Source organism: Neoarius graeffei, chromosome 10 (assembly GCF_027579695.1).
Source record: "Neoarius graeffei isolate fNeoGra1 chromosome 10, fNeoGra1.pri, whole genome shotgun sequence".
Taxonomy (NCBI): Eukaryota; Metazoa; Chordata; class Actinopteri; order Siluriformes; family Ariidae; genus Neoarius; species Neoarius graeffei.
In genome coordinates, this window is record NC_083578.1 from 3712676 (window position 1) to 3730675 (window position 18000).

The following is an 18000-nucleotide window of genomic DNA, read 5'->3' on the forward strand; positions in this document are numbered from 1 at the left end:
ACCCACGCGGACACGGGGAGAACATGCAAACTCTGCACAGAAAGGCCCTCGCTGGCCACGGGGCTCGAACTCGGACCTTCTTGCTGTGAGGCGACAGCACTAACCACTACACCACCATGCTGCCCTGGTTCAGCTATAATCAGCTAATTAACTAATTATACAACAGTTCAGTAATATAAATACTCACTAATTTGATTGGCTGAGCAGCGTTCCATTAGTGCCTATATTTAGTATAACCGAACTGGGACATTACCCCCTTTCGACCCACAGAACGGATTCTGTTCTTGTTCAAATAATCCTGAATGGAATTGGTACAAGAACCTGTTCCCTGTTGGTCGAAAAGGTATACCTACTCATTCGTAAGGTTTTTTTTTTGTAGGCTGTAGCCACGATGTCATCATGTTGTCAGAATCAGTGTAACGCATCTCTCATAACCCGGGACAGAACAGTACCGTCGTGTGTATGTGTGTATTATTTCCCAGCTGGGGGGGTCAGTATCGTGAAATACCGTGACCAAGGACTTGAAAATACTGACTGAGGCCTCTGGGCCGACTTCACGGTATTTCACGATACGGACAAGCTGGGAAATAATATATTTATTTTTTCATCTCATCTCATCTCATTATCTCTAGCCGCTTTATCCTGTTCTACAGGGTCGCAGGCAAGCTGGAGCCTATCCAGCTGAGCTGGAGAGGATGGAGCTGCTGTTTAGAAACATTCACGCGATTGGAAAGAAGTTGATCCACCCCAGCTATCAACTTATGGCCTGCTGGAAGCCTCAGGTCATGAAGACTATTTTTCATGGACCATTCAGACTCATCTGATGATGAATGTAATGAGGACATTTAATGTCTCTGTCTACACATGTTCTCACACACACACACACACACACACACATACACACACACACACACACACACACACACCAGCGCATTAACTTCTTTCCAATCGCGTGAACGTTTCTAAACAGCAGCTCCAGCTCACCCGACTTCATGACAGCCAGGGACTGAAAGCAATGCTGTCCTGTAGTGAACCAGCCGTCTTCGCCAGTTTTGATGTTATAGTACTGATGTGTGCATTTGACTTTTTGTGGTCCTTTATAGTTTCAATTTTAAAATTACTGGTGCCTGTCTTTACCAGACTTTCTACAGTCTTCGCAGTACATGGTATTTTCGGTTTTGCTATGAACTAGCCAATCTCACCCGAACTTCCATTTGTCATTGAACTGTCTTATCTTCCTATTAGCGTCTTGTTCATCTCCATGGCCGCAGCCAGCTCTGAGGCCCCCGCGGTCCGGACCTCGGTCATTTTTAAGAGCTGAAAATACATTTGTATGCTAAATATTCAACTGGATAAAAAAATAAAGAATAACATTAAAATATCTCCATAAAAAGTGCATTGTTAATGATGTTAAACGTTGATTCTGTGTCTGTTTGGTGCGCGCGGCTCTGAGACCAAGAACACAAAAGCGAATGAGCACACGTGTGACTCGGGGGAGGAACGCAGTCAGTGGCGTAGCCAGGATTTTTTACATGGGGTGGCCAAAGGGGGGCCAAGGATATACAAGGGGTGGCCATGCTGTGACTAAATAAAGGGGAGGGGGTTCCGGGGGTCCTCCCCTGGGAAATTTTGAATTAGATAGATTTGATTTCCTGTATTCTGATGTATCTGGTGGCATATCTGGTGCCTAACTCATGAACAAAACCCATGTGAGCCAAGAGGTCAGAAATTAATGTATTAAATTTATTTATGTAACATAAAGCATCTGCAAAACAAAGAAACCATCCAACTTGTTTACTCTAGTTAAGCATCAGGATTTTAACGATCACTACTAAAATGCAAAAGTAAAAACTAAAAGATCACCTGTCCCAGGCACCTGGGAAGTAGTAAGGATATTAGTCAGGCTTGAATAAAGAGTGTTTTGCTCAGGAAAAGGAAAATACTTGTACACTTAACTCATACATACAACATACGTATGTAAACACTTACAATATGTTGTAATATTGCCCATTGTAAGTACTGTACAAACTAAATGTGTTGAGTTACAAAATGTGTTTGTGTGAGTGAGTGGAAGTGTTACACTGATGGAACACATGACATAGATGAGGTGTAGTGCATGAGTGGTGTGTGTGTGAGAGAGAGAGAGAGAGAGAGAGAGAGAGAGGGAAAGTATGTGCACTGCATGTAGATATAGACCCTTTTCAGTCACGTGACCTTCGTAAACGCGACCACCATTTTGGACATGTAGCGGACTTCGGCTCGAATTGGTTTGAATGCGAGGAAGGCGACAAACGGAGAACATACAAGAAAAAGGAGCGAGATGCAGAAAACACCGCTATCCAGCGACGTAGGGCATTTACAGGGTGAGCAAAGGGAAAAATAACAACAGTAACGACACATTAGCAACGCCGTACAGAAATAACGGTTTATGGCACAGACCCTTTCGGTTCTCGCTCATCTAGCTGCTACAATGACTGCTTAGACTGCAACAATAATACCTAACACACATTTAAGTATCCGTCGTAAAGACGTGAAACTCGTCGAGTGACGAGTGTGTTCATTGATAAGCTAACACAATCTAAAAGTAGACATACCATCACACTGCCCTGGCGCTGTGTACAGTTTACCTTCTATGGTTTGTGCACTCACTATTTGCCATTACTTTCTCCAACCGTTGTTACAGATTACAGGGAACGGCCTGGATTTAAGAGACAAATACATGTTCCTCTTGTTTTGAACACTTATTTGTAGGCAGTGCTTAATTTGTAAAGTGGGAGGTCCCGGAGCGCAGAGGATGAGCGGCTCCGGTGCGGAAAAAAAAGAGGGGGGAGGGGGGCACGGCGCTGCGCTGCGCTTCTGGGCATGTTTTGTAATAACACTGCAAATTAAGTTCACCTGCAGATATTTTGTGGATGTTGTTTCATGAGAGAAATCACCAACAAGACAGATATCAAAATCAGACATTAACACTAAATAAACTTGCATTTTTTTATTTAATTATTTGGTTGTTTTTTTTTTTTGTTTGTTACATAGTCAAAAGAGGTGTCGGATCACCGGATCCAGTGTAAATAGCTGCCGGAGCCAACGCCCGAGGTTCCGGAGCGCGCTCCGGCTTGCTCCCCCTCAAATTAAGCGCTGTTTGTAGGACACTGCCTCTGATCTGTCCTACAGTCTACCAACAGCAAAGGAACACAACGCTAGCTAATGTCGTTAGCTAATAGCTACTACAGAAGAACAAAGAGGTTACAATGGGTTATTTTAGCCTATTTGGTTACACACTCGCCGCCACAGAATGTTAACAGCAATGTAATGCCTTTTCTGGCTAATTTTATTCGTCTTACCTCCAACAAAGTGGTCACTGCACAAGCGCTGGTATGCCGAGGGCTGCCAATCTTTCCTGTTTATGGCTGCTATCCATCTTCTCTGTCGGTCAGCATCTACCGGGATCCGATAAAATGATAACCCTTGCCTTGTTTGTTGATGGTTACTACATCCAGGTGCACAACAATATAGTGGCATGATGGAAGTCTTGCTGAAAATAAACACTTTCTTTGCTGCCGTTCCTCAATGCTGGCTGTGGTAAACTACTGGTAGTACATGTCCAAAATGGCGGCCCCGTTTGTCGTGACGTCACGTGAAAAGGGTCCATAGATGAGCTGTAGTATACGAATTTTGTGTGCGCGCGCGTGTGTGTGTGTGTGTGTGTGTGTATGTGAAGATATGTTACATGTAAATACAAAAATGAAGTGCATAAGTTGTGTGTGAGAGAGAGAGTGTATGTTCAGAGTGCATGAGTGTTGTGTGTGTGTGTTATATGTGAATATAGAAATGTAGTGCATGGGTGGTGTGTGGGTGAGTGTGTGTTCAGAGTGCATGAGTGGTGTGTGTGTGTGTTGAGAGTGCACGAGTGTTGTGTATACCAGTGAGTGTGTTACATGTAAATATAGAAATGTAGTGCATCATGCATGAGTGGTGTGTGTGTGTAAGAGAGGATGTGTGTAAGAGAGTGTATGAGTTGTATCTTATAGTGGGTGAGAGAAAGACATAGTGTGTGTTAAGAGAGTGAAGTATGTGTTCATATATGAGTGAGAGAGAGAGAGAGAGAGAGAGAGAGAGAGTTAAGACAGTGCATGAGTGTTACATTTAAATATAAAAATTTAGTGCATGAGTTGTGTGTCTGTGTTGAGTGTATGAATGTTACATGTAAATATAGAAATGTAGTGCACAAATTGTGTGTGAGAGTGTGTGAGCGTGAGATAGACAGTGTGTTAAGAGAGTGCATAAGTGTTGTGTATGTATGAGTGTGACGATTATTAATCAGTCAATGTGTACTCCCACCAGTAACACACAACATCTCTATATTTTCATGTAACAGACAAACATTAACTTTAAAAGTTGTATTCTGCGGTTAGAGTGAGCAAAGTGATTCACAGACAGCTAACTTGCCGACGCGATTTTCTCTTTTGAGTCGTACAATCGAAAACCACTGACGTTTTGCTTTCTATCTATCTATGTGTGCACAGCACAAATCCCACTGTAGCCGGATATCTATAAAGACACATATTTATCTATACGGTTGCATTTACATGTAAACGAAGGTTTCAGTCACTGAAAATGGATACTTTCGAAAACCCTGGGCAAAGTGGAAATTTCTGGAAACTCAGGAGATTTCTGGAAACTCTGAATTGTCTGAGGACAGAATTGCAGCTGTATGTCTACAAAGTGAGAAAACTTGAAGAGAGTATAAGAGATGAATAACTTACATCCCAAATTAATCGCACGTTCACGTAGTTCGTAAGTTGTTGTGTCGTCAGACTAGAGCATGACTATCTGATACCACCTGCCGCTTGAACGTGCGAAATGTTTGTGCGCTATGGTAATATGCATCCCCGCAGAAACCAAATAGGCGGAACAAAAATCCAGCGGGCGGAACTAACATTTCGTGGGACATATCGGTTTTATAAATTTTATTGTCCAGCCCTGAGGTGGCCAGGGCGGGGCCAAGGCGTGCCCTGGGGTGGCCACGCCCCCCCCAGCCCCCCCTTAGCTCCGCCCCTGAATGCAGTGCAGGAGACACGGGATTTCCATGGTAACCATCAGCGCACTTTCATGAAGCTGTCAAATTTACATTTTCGAACTTCGTAGTCAGCTGGGACAGACTCCAGCTTGCCTGCGACCCTGTAGAACAGGATAAAGTGGCTAAAGATAATGAGATGAGATGAAAAAATAAATATATTATTTCCCAGCTTAAGGTCGGTCCGTATCGTGAAATACCATGACCTCAGCCCAGAGGCCTCAGTCAGTATTTTCAAGACCTCGGTCATGGTATTTCACGATACGGACCCCCCCAGCTGGGAAATAATACACACACACATGACGGTACTGTTCCGTCCTGGGTTATGAGAGATGCGTTACACTGATTCTGACAACATGATGACATCGTGGCTACAGCCTACAAAAAAAAAAAACCTTACGAATGAGTAGGTACGCCTTTTCAACCAACAGGGAACAGGTTCTTGAACCAATTCCATTCAGGATTATTTGAACAAGAACAGAATCTGTTCTCTGTGGGTCGAAAGGGGGTAACGTCCCAGTTCGGTTATACTAAACATAGGCACTAATGGAACGCTGCTCAGCCAATCAAATTAGTGAATCTGTATATTACTGAACTGTTGTATAATTAGTTAATTAGTTGATTATAGCTGAACCAGGGGAAAATGGTGCATTCCAGGACCACATTCAGGAACCTGTGGTGTAATGTGAACGTGGCCATGTTTTGCCTCTAGTAGCTTTCCATATAGGATGCGCCATCAAAACCCTATATTCAATATTTTGAAAGAGGCTCAAGAGGAGCTCATATGACTCTCTGAACAGATCGGGTTTGCTTTTCAGGTTTACTCTGGACTACATGTGCAGCAGCGCAGTTGTAGCCTGCCTTGTTTGTGATTTTAAAAATAAATCATTCAATAAGCCAAAGCAATAGGGTGGAAAGTTTCAACTTATGTTTGCCTTGGATAACTTTGCCTAAAACATGGTGGTGTAGACTGATTTTTTTCCCAGAATGATTTTGTGTGTAGGTGTAACGGATGCCAGGTTGTTAATGTATCTCAGTTCCATAGGCTACATGGTTAGGGGATCTTTCGTCCTCATTGCTTGGGCCAGATCAAACCATTAAACAAGCTTCAATTATTCTTACTCTTGCCACATACATGATTTGTTTTTCAAAACTGATGATATTCAGTTCAAACACCATTAAAAGTAATTTCAGGAATAGGTCTCTTGTGTGGCGGCATGGTGGTGTAGTGGTTAGCGCTGTCGCCTCACAGCAAGAAGGTCCTGGGTTTGAGCCCCGTGGCCGGCGAGGGCCTTTCTGTGCGGAGTTTGCATGTTCTCCCTGTGTCCGTGTGGGTTTCCTCCAGGTGCTACGGTTTCCCCCACAGTCCAAAGACATGCAGGTTAGGTTAACTGGTGACTCTAAATTAACCGTAGGTGTGAGTGTGAATGGTTGTCTGTGTCTATGTGTCAGCCCTGTGATGACCTGGTGACTTATCCAGGGTGTACCCCACCTTTCACCCGCAGTCAGCTGGGATAGGCTCCAGCTTGCCTGCGACCCTGTAGAACAGGATAAAGCGGCTAGAGATAATGAGATGAGATCTCTTGTGTGATGTGTAATTCACACTCTCGTTTAAATATGGCGGAAATGTTTCGGCGCGTGCTTTGCGCATCACGGACCTCGGTGATTTTAAAATGCTGCTCCGGCCCTGATCATCTCTGCCCCTTTTTCCCTGAGCAGCAGGGTTTGAAACTCCAGCTATGTGCCGCCACATAGTGCACTTGTCAGTCGTCAGCAACTTTGTTGCTTCGTTCATTAACCGCAGGTTACCGCATCACTGATTTTATCTGAGCCGTTAACGAACATTCTAAACAATTCTAACATGTTGTCAGAATGTTTATGCAGGGGCTCATGGGAGTTGTCGGCGCGTAATATTACATTGCAATGCGTTTATTATATCCAGGGCCGCTGACAGCTTTGGCTGGGCCCGGGACAAAATGCTCTGAATGGGCCCCCCCTAACAAACCCCCCCCCCCCCCCCAGGCCAACCCACACACACACACACCTCTCTTATCCCAGTCTCTACTCACTCCAACCCTTAAATGACAGGTATTCAAAAACCATTCAACCGGTCAACAACCATTTCATTTTAGCATTTCAACATTTTTACAGTTTTAACATTTTAACATTTCCTTAGTCTGCAACTATTCAGGTGCGAAATGCAATACGCCGGACTTTTGTTGTGCGTGCGTGCGTACTGTCCAGTGTGAAAAGCAGAGAAGAACACACCGCTCGAGAAACGGCGGGATATGATTGCGGGCTAATGTGAATATTCTTAGCTTCAATCAGATATATGAAACACAATGTTATTAAGCCGTTGTGGTTATGAAATGATTCAATGCCCTGTGCATTTGATATGGTGTTCAGTGTGAGTTGCTCTCCCCTCATTTGTAACATGAATTGCGTGCCGCGCGTGCCTTGGTTGGGGTTACTTTACGGGGCTGGAAAAAGTTGGCTGTGTCTTACCTGGCTCAGCTGCCCCACTGCCTTTGCTACTACCTGTTGCATTATCCGAATCTTTTTTTTTTAAAATTATGCAGTGAGCCCCTGAGTCTCTTGGTTTCTTCCTCTCTTTTTCTCTTTTCTTTTCTTTTCTTTTCTTTTCTGTGCTCCTGACTTGTGCATGTTGGCAAATGGCACGCACGCTGATTGTCAAAGCACTATGATTGAACGATGTCGTTTTTTTCCCCTTAATCAAAGAGTCAGACCAAACCATTTTTGCATTAGGGGTGGTAGGGGGTTCTTGACGCCTTTTTCAAAGACAATAAAGGCAAAAGATCTAGAAATCATTTATTGAATGCAAATATAGCACATTTCTCCCCCAAATCAACACATTTTGAAATGAAATAAAATAATCGCAACTTCATGAGAGCCCAGTTCTGGGCCCCCCCCATTCCTGGGCCCGGGACAACATACCCGTTTGTCCCCCCCTGTCGGCGGGCCTGATTATATCAGATGCCTTCAGAGAAAACTACAATTAAAATATATTGTCATACCACAGAATAAACCACCCGCCAAGTGGCTAGTGGGACTAAAGTCATTACCCGCCAAAGCCCAATTTTACCCGCATTTGGCGGGTGGGTGGGTGCTAATGTAAAGCCCTGATACACACACTATTAATAGATAATACATAATATACATAATAATACTTGATGATACACATGATACTTGCATATCAAAACATCAAATGTTTTTCAATGATAAATGTTTTGAATTGGACTTTTAATATTAGAATCAGTTCAGTTGTACTGAATGTTATTTTTCATATTATATGATATTTCATCTTGTAAGGGGCTTGAATTTGAGTTTGTGGCAGTTCTTATGTATGGGCGGAGCACAGAAGATGGCAGGACAGAGCTGATAAATCATTTTATTGTCACACTTTTCAATCTAACAACTATGTTTAAATTTTACAGACACACACATACTCGGCATCTGGTTCAGGGAAGAGCTCCTTTGCTCTCTGCTCTCCCTCTTTAAATAGGGCGCGGCCACTGGGAAGACACACAAACACAGGTTAATTGACGTCAGGTGTAGTGATTCTGCCACTTACCTTCCCTGACTCCACCCGCCTGTCACAGACAGGTGCTTGACCACGCCCCCACTGCCACAGAGTTCAATTAACAGAATACTCTGTTTATATTTTTGTCTGAACTGGTTGCATGTTTTCATATAGGGAGCGACCTTAACAGCACTGAATACTTGAGTGCTACTGTAGAGATACATTATACGCTGCAGTTCATAATTAAATCTAGATCTTCCGAACTTTAACGTATCATGGTGAATAAAAAACTTCGATTTCCTGGCAACAAAATTGTGGCTAGTGAAAAGGCTGAATGGCTAGTGACTCGGGAAAACCACTAGCCACAGTGGCCGGTGAGCAAAAAAGTTAATGTAAAACCCTGGTGTGTACAGTATGTGTTTTGGGGCAGTTTTTCCTCCAAAGGCCCTGAAACCTTGTTAGGGTCCATGACATCATGGACTCCATGAAACACCAGGACATTTTTAAATCAGAATCTGGCTCCTCTGCCAGGAAACTAAAACTGCGTCATCATTGGATCTTCCAGCAGGACAATGATCCAATGTCTAAATCAACATAAAAATGGTTCACTGAGCACAGCCATCTCAGTCCCCTGAGCTGAACCCCAGTGAAACCCTGTGGGCAGAGCTGAAGAGGAGAGAGCACAAGAGAGGGTCGAGGACCCTGGATGATCTGGAGAGATTATGTAAAGAGGAATGGGCTCAGATGCCCTGCTCTGGATCTCCAACCTTATAAAATGTTATAGGAGAGACTCGGTGCTGTTTTACTGCCAAAGGGAAGTTGTACAGAGTATTAGATGCAGGGGTGCCAATAATAGTAGCACGTGTTTTTTGTCAAAAATAATTATTTATTGATGAGGGGTTTGTTTTTCTCTCTGATAAATCAATTAAAGGTCGGACTTTATACATGCATACATACACACACACACACACACACACACACACTTCCTATTGGTAAGAGACTTTTACAATTATTTTAGGGGTCAAAGAGTTCACAGTACCACTCATGATGAAGAATGATGTCACACTCCATTATTCCAGGTGTTCAACATGCTGCCTATCCAGAAATTATTAGGATATCCATTCATGATCACAGAAGAGGATTCGAACACATGCCAGAGGATCCCAAGGTCCTTCACTCTTGAAGTTCCTCGAACCACTCCTCCGAGAGATGAAAATATGGATGTGTACAGCGCCTTTAAAGTAAGACATGCTTTTTTTTAAGTACACGTTAGTATAAGATAATTATATGGCATGTAATGATAATCTGTTGTACAGTACATCACGCTCTCAATTCTGGATTCTGATAGGTTTGAAAGCTGTTGATTAATTTTCTGTGACAGCAGTTCTGACAGTACTGCTGCTGCAAATCTCATCTCAGAGTTATATTAATACACTCGTTGTAATACATTGCCATTTCTATAGTAACAGCTCATACACAGTGACCTGTAAGGCAGATGCTCTACATTCTCGAAGCCTAATGATAAACAGAATAGAAATGGGTTGTTCTTTAACAAAGAAAACAATACAACCACTGATATGGTGAGCTCCTTTCAAAGGGGATTTGAAATTTATAGAAGGGGTCTCGGGGCAGCACGGTGGTGTAGTGGTTAGCGCTGTTGCCTCACAGCAAGAAGGTCTGGGTTCGAGCCCTGTGGCCGACGAGGGCCTTTCTGTGCGGAGTTTGCATGCTCTCCCCGTGTCCGCGTGGGTTTCCTCCGGGCGCTCCGGTTTCCTCCACAGTCCAAAGACATGCAGGTTAGGTTAACTGGTGACTCTAAATTGAGCGTAGGTGTGAATGTGAGTGTGAATGGTTGTCTGTGTCTATGTGTCAGCCCTGTGATGACCTGGCGACTTGTCCAGGGTGTACCCCGCCTTTCACCCGTAGTCAGCTGGGATAGGCTCCCGCTTGCCTGCGACCCTGTAGAACAGGATAAAGCAGCTAGAGATAATGAGATGAGATGAGAAGGGGTCTCGAGTGTCAGTGTTTTGTAAGAGTCAGAAGCAAAGCTGTAGCTTTTAGTTTTCAGAAAACTTCAGAACAGAGGAGTTTACATTTTTTTCGTGTATCAATAACATGACAAGTTGCATTCTTATCTCATTAACTTCAAGAGAAAAAGAGAAAAAAAAGAGGCTTGTGAGGGAACGACGGTTTATAGCTGATATAATGTAAGTGGGAACAGGAAGTGAGCTGTTTCACAGACATTACATGACATTATATGTAACTATTAATGGATAAAAAGTATAAAGGTTCATTCTTTCATGAATTAAAAATTGTAATCATTAGAAAAATGCTGTGTTCGAGGAATATAACACCTGGAGATGTGCTGCTATAGGAAAATAATCAACTTCAGGGGAGTAAAAGTACCTCCGCTTCATCACCACACTTATTTATTTTACTCTGACAGCATGATATTTAAGAATTATTCCATGAAATCTAGTCGTACATGAGCTGATTGTCAGGTTCTATGGACATTCTAGCCTGCTGTTCATTTACCTGGCCACTAGATGTCACCATTTCAGCATTGTATTTTCTTTTGCCCTTGTTTTCTTGGGCTACACTTGTCTTCATGCTATTGGCTAATTTAATCATTGATGGCAAGTAGTTGATTGGTTGGCCTATATATAGGAGTCTGTTTTCTTTTCACTCTGCTGAGTTCTCGTCCTTGTTTTTCACTATAGCTGTTTGCTCCACTGTTCTGAACTGCCTTTTTGACCTCTGCATCTGTTTTGCTAAGAAGAGGATTGTTTTGCTTTGGACTATCTCTATTGGACTTAAACTTTGAACTCTGACTTATAGACTGCTGATTATGAATGATTTTTGAACTTTGAACTTTTGTGCCAAGAACTGTTTTGCCATTTTTTTTTTATTCCTGATTTTTTTGTGCGTTTTAATGACTGACCTTTTGCCTTATTGAATCTGGAGTTATACGTGCTAAAGATTTATTTGGATTTTTGTAATTTGATCAGGTGCTCTCAGTAAAGACTTCCATTTTTGAAAACGCTAATTCTCTGCATCTCTGTCCTGAATCTGTCTCCTTCCGAGGGTGGCTTTGTGGTTTGAGAGGTTCAATCCCCATCTCAACCAAAACCGTGACAGAAGAACTCAGCAGCAATGGATGGAGCAGAGGATATATCACTCACCCTCCAGCACCTGGTAGCAGCCGTCACCAGCCAAGAGGACACCATGCGCCGTCATGAAGAGGTCTTAGCCCAGTGGGGGGCTGAAATGGGAAGACAAGTTGGCATGCTGACCAAGATCCACCAGGCCCTCCAACTTCGTCAACCTACACAACCAGCCCCTTCAGCCTCTTCAGCTCCTCCTGCCCCTACAGCCACATCTTCCAACGAGCCAACAGCGTCTCTTCCTGTGCCCAGCCATGAGCCCCGCCTGCCTGCCCCAGAGAGGTACAGTGGAGACCCTAAGGGTTGCAGGGGCTTTCTAACCCAGTGCCGTCTGTCCTTCGACCTCCAGCCTGCTGCCTACCCAACAGAGCATTCCCGAGTGGCCTACATCGTCACACTCTTGACTGGGAGAGCCCTGGCCTGGGCCACAGCCCTCTATGAAAGCAACAGCCCTGTTTGTGCTTCCTTCTTGTCCTTCTCCAAGGAGATGTTGAAGGTCTTCTCCCCAGAAGTCAGCGGTCGCACAGCAGCCAACAAACTTCTCCAACTTCGCCAAGGCCGTCAGTCGGCAGTGGACTATGCCATTCAGTTCCGCACCCTAGCGGTGGAAAGCGGCTGGGGAGAGCAGGCCTTGCTCGCTACCTTCTACAGTGGATTGGCTGACCGCATCAAGGATGAGCTAGCTTCGTGGGAGGAGGCTGAATACCTCGAGTCCTTGATCTCTCTAGTCATCTCGAGTCATCGAGGCTGCAGGAACGAAACAAAGCCCCGAAAAGCTCCTTTTACCAAGCAGTTCCAGTCCGTAGCAGCCCAGCAGTCGACTCCTCTGATGGAGGACCGGAGCCCATGCAGCTGGGGGGAACTCGACTGTCTCAGGCAGAATGTGATGGGCGAATGAGGGAGCATTGCTGCATTTACTGCGGAAAGCCTGGACATTTTCGCAGCACCTGCCCAGAACTCCTGGGAAAAGCCAAACCCTGTTCAGCCCCAGGAGATCTGTGATGGGGGTGACACTGTCTCCTGATTTCCCATCCACCGGATTCTTCGTTCCTGTAACTCTCTCCTGGGATCACCAGCTGCACTCTCTCCAGGCCTTTATTGACTCTGGTGCTGCCGGCAATTTCATGGACCTCTCTCTAGCACAACATCTTGGGATTCCCACATCTGGCCTTGATCCCCCTTTGTCAGTGACTGCCTTAGATGGATGGCCTTTGGGTGGGGGTCTTGTCGATCTAATGTCCTCTACTGTTCATGTACGGATCGACAGTCACCAGGAGGAACTGTCATTCCATTTAATCCAGTCCCCAGAGTTTCCCATAGTCCTTGGATTCCCCTGGCTGACTCGCCACAACCCTCATCTAGATTGGGGCTCACGCACGATCCTCCAGTGGGGCCCCACTTGCCATGCCAGCTGTCTTGTCTCAAGTACCTGTCCCGAGTTTCTCAAGCCTCTCGAGTTGTCCCAAGCCCTTCCTGAGTTGTCCCGAGTGCCTCCTGAGTATCATGACTTGAGAGAAGTGTTCTGGAAAGGAAAAGCAGCGGCCCTACCACCTCACAGACCCTATGATTGTGCCATTGACCTGCTGCCCAGCACTTGTCCACCTAGGGGTCGCATCTTCTCACTCTCTGCGCCAGAACGCCTAGCCATGGAACAGTATATCAAGGAGTCACTGTCCTCAGGCTTCATTCAACCCTTCTCTTCTCCAGCCGGAGCTGGCTTCTTTGTGGGCAAGAAGGATGGAGGCCTGAGGCCTTGCATCGATTACAGAGGACTCAACAAGATTACTATCCGTAACCGTTACCCCCTGCCACTAATGTCATCAGTTTTCGAACTCCTGCAAAGCGCCACCATCTTTACCAAATTGGACCTTCGCAACGCCTACCATCTGGTCCGAATTCGTGAAGGAGATGAGTGGAAGACTGCGTTTAACACCCCAACTGGCCACTATGAATACCAGGTCATGCCCTTTGGACTCACAAACGCCCCTGCTGTGTTCCAGGCCCTAATTAATGACGTCCTTCATGACATGCTGAACAGATTTGTTTTTTTTTATTTAGATGACATTTTGATTTTTTCTAAGACCCCCTCCAAGCACATCCAGCATGTCCGACAAGTTCTCAGTCGCCTCCTCAAGAACAACCTTTTTGTTAAAACTGAGAAATGTGAATTTCATGTTCCCAAGGTGTCCTTTCTCGGCTATGTCTCTGAGGGGAGGATTCTCATGGACCCTAAGAAGGTGGAAGCAGTACAGGATTGGCCTGTCCCCAACACAATCAAAGAGACACAGAGATTCTTGGGCTTTGCAAATTTCTACCGGAGGTTCATCCATAACTTCAGCTCCATTGCTGCCCCCATCTCTGCGCTCACTCGAAAATGCCACTCCCCCTTCTCATGGACTCCTGAGGCTGGCCAGGCATTCAGGGCTCTCAAGCAGCGCTTCGCCTCTGCTCCCATCCTCCATCATCCTGACCCCACTCGACCATTCATCATGGAGGTGGATGCCTCTAATGTAGGGTTTGGAGCAGTCTTATCCCAGAGATCCTCTGACGGCAAAGTCCACCCTTGTGCCTATTTCTCTCGCAAGTTCTCAGTCAGAGAAGAATTATGACATGGGCAACCGGGAACTCCTGGCAGTTAAGCTGGCATTGGAAGAGTGGAGACAGTGGCTAGAGGGGGCTCATCATCCCTTCCTAGTGTGGACTGACCATAAGAATCTGCAATATATCCAGCAGGCTAAGCGGCTGAACCCTCGCCAGGCAAGGTGGGCCCTCTTCTTCAACAGATTCGACTTTACGCTCTCCTACAGACCAGGCTCTAAGAATCTCAAACCTGATGCACTTTCACACCAATTCCAGCCAGGCAGTCTAGAGAGCCCCCCGGAGACAATCATCCCAAGTTCACGGCTCATTGCACCCGTCCGCTGGGGCATAACATCTATAGTTCAGCAAGCACTGCGCAATGACCCTGGCCCTGATAATATTCCTGCAGGTCTCTTGTTTGTTTCCAGGTCTGCACGTGGTTAAGTTCTCCAGTGGGGTCACTCCTCCCAACTGGCAGTCCATCCTGGGTCATGTCGAACACTGGAGTTCCTTCAGCGTCACTTCTGGTGGCCAGATATGAAGGAGGATGTGCAGATCTTCATGGCCAGCTGTCCCAACTGCGTCCAGGGTAGAGTGTGGATCGGGCCGATTTTTTTCTGTCCGAGACCGGCCCGCATCCGACAGAGCGATGCTCGAAACCGACCCGAGTCCGAAAGGAATTGAGATATTTGTGCCCGAGCCCGACCGAAGCCCGAAGCCATTTAAATCACACTATTTTCATTAGCCTACTAAAGACCCATGTATGATATTTTGTGTGGAAAGTGTGTGGTTTTATCAACAAACTGAAAAGGGCATTTTGAGTCATCAACACTGGTGAGCGCTTTAAGCGCACGCTTGGAGCAAGTCTGCCAGGCTCATGTAGTCTACTCACTTAACGTAAGCAAACCAAAAATAACGGAACAGCAGAACAAATCCACAACATTCAGACAAAGGCCCAATCCCAATTCTAATTTCTACCCCTACCCCTTCCCCTTGGCCCTTCCCCTTGAAACTGAGCTACAAGGGATAGGGCTTGAAATTCAACCCCTACGTATTGGGATAGCCCTTCAACGATCGCATACGTCATCGCGTACCTCCGTCAGTGTTTACGTTAGCAAAACGCGACCAAATGCGTCACTGGCTGCAACCAGCCGCTACAGTCAGAGCCAGAAATCTCTGCTGGCAGGGTGTGATTTGTTAACTAACACCACTGAATGGGATATCTTTGGCACTTCGTGCACCACATCCGACAGAATGAGGTGTCAGAACACTCATGTAAACAATAAAAGCGAGAATAACAGAACAAAACGTACGCAGTCAAGCAACCGAAAACAATACTCACTCCCAAAGCTTTTTAGCAGCAGCTTGGATTTCAGAAATCACTGCTCATTCTCAGCTCAAAAGCGAATCAAGCGGCGTGTTTCCTCTGGATAACAACTTAAAACACGTAAATAATGGAGAAAATACATTTATGACAATCTTTCGCCACGGGAACCGCCATCTTTCTGAAATCTGCATGAAATCTCGCTGAAATCCGCATGGCATTGTGGGAAATCACTCAAACCCCTTCGTTCAGAGTCAGCTCCAGGAAAATCTCCGTTTGGAGGGGTACAGAAGCCCTACCCCTTCCCCTACCCCTCCGCGTTAACTGGGATTGGGATACCCCTACCCCTTCACGTGAACACGCAAAATGGAGGGGAAGGGCCAAGGGGTATGTCCAAGGGGTGAAATGGGATTTGGCCAAAGGGTTCTGTTGACCTAATAAATACTAGGCCATTTAATGAAATTCAACAAATAATTGAAATGAAAATCCCGCTGTCTGTCTGCACATGTCATAAACACACACTCGCGTGTGCACCAAAATAACATAGCCACAATATTGCCGTAAAGCCATCACATAGCCTACAAATAGGCCTAACCAAGATATTATATGGGCCTAGGTCTGTAAATTAAATTAACTTCTGCTCCCAGCACGGTAACAATAGCCTATTGGCCAAACATAAATGGTTTAGGGGGATTAACAAAAACACTCACCATTCAAACAGGGAATTATTTACATTTACATGAGTCCATCCAAAGATTATGCTAATCCATATGCTTGTGGAGAAAAAGGATTGCATCAACGGTGGATGGCTTCAAGGCTGTCCTCCTCTGCTCAATTGTCCTGCCAGCAGGGCTGAAGTTGCGCTTGCTGCTGCTGCTGGCTGGTACGGCAAGGATATATCAAATCCCACACACAGCTATGACACGTATGAAGCGAAACTGGTTTAAAGTGACTGCTTTTAAATTTACACGTTAATTTTACACAAAGTCTTATCGTGAGCATACAGTACTGTATGTCCAAGCCCGACCCAAGCCCGAGCATAATTTCTAAATATTTGTTCGAGTCCGACCGAGCCCGTCGGGTTCCGACGGGTCCCGACGGGCTTCGATCGGGTTTCCATGCCTTGGTCCAGGGAAAGGATCCACGGCAGAGGACCCAGGGCCTGCTCCACCCCTTGCCCATTCCTTGCAGACCATGGTCGCACATCTCCCTTGACTTTATCACTGGCCTGCCTACCTCTGAAGGTAACACTACCATTCTTGTTATTATTGATAGATTCTCTAAAGCCTGTCGCTTCTTGCCTTTGTCCAAATTGCCCTCTGCCTCTGAAACTGCCAGACTAATATGTGACCATGTGTTCCGAGTCTTTGGTCTCCCCCAAGATGTCGTCTCAGACCGTGGACCCCAGTTTACTTCCTGCAAGCTAATCAGGGCGACTGCGAGCCTCTCGTCTGGCTTCCATCCCCAGTCTAATGGGCAGACAGAGAGACTGAATCAAGACCTTGAAGCCACCTTGAGATGCATGGTCTCGACCAATCCCACCTCCTGGTGCTCCCAACTCCCATGGGCTGAATACACTCACAACACGCTGAAGTGCTCAGCTATAGGTATGTCACCCTTTGAGTGCCAGTTTGGCTACCAACTGCCTTTGTTCCCTGAACAGGATGTGGATGCTGGGGTCCCGTCTGCCTAGCAATTTGTGCGGCCGTGTCGGCGTATGTGGGGTAGAGCCAGATGTGCCTTGCTGAAAGCCTCCCGACAGTACCAGCAGCAGTCCAATCGCCGTCGGAGGTTGATCACCTTCCGACCTGGCCAGAGGGTCTGGCTTTCAGCTCGGGATCTTCCTCTGAGGGTGGAGTACCGGAAGCTGGCGCCGCGGTTCATTGGTCCCTTCAAGGTGCTCCGCCGGGTCAACCCTGTGGCCTACACTCTACAGCTGCCCCGCTCCATGAGGGTCCACCCGACCTTCCATGTCTCCCGTCTCCACCCAGTGGTCACTTCACCGCTGTCTCCTGCTCCTCGGCCACCGCCACCTCCTCGGCTCATCGATGGCCGGGCCACGTACACGGTCAACCGGCTCCTGGATTCCCACTGTGTCCGTGGGTCTCTTCAGTATCTGGTGGACTGGGAGGGGTATGGGCCGGAGGAGCGCTCCTGGGTGCCGTCCAGAGACATACTTGACCACTCCTTGGTTAGAGACTTCCATCGCTTGCGTCCTGATCGGCCTGGGATAGTCAGGAGACGATCTTAGGGGGGAGGTTCTGTCAGGTTCTATGGACATTCTAGCCTGCTGTTCATTTACCTGGCCACTAGATGT

General features: G+C 46.0%; 1 protein-coding gene across 1 annotated transcript in view; it reads left to right on the forward strand.

Annotated features, from left to right (window-relative positions):
* The window catches only part of LOC132892687 (alpha-2-macroglobulin-like), a 156973-nt gene that overhangs the window by 74461 nt on the left and 64512 nt on the right, over window positions 1–18000 (forward strand). The window contains exons 13-16 of the mRNA XM_060930999.1: window positions 9695–9856; window positions 11754–12662; window positions 12724–14370; window positions 17377–17874. Coding sequence (XP_060786982.1) covers window positions 9695–9856; window positions 11754–12662; window positions 12724–14370; window positions 17377–17874 — 3216 coding nt within the window. The remainder of the gene's footprint in view (window positions 1–9694; window positions 9857–11753; window positions 12663–12723; window positions 14371–17376; window positions 17875–18000) is intronic.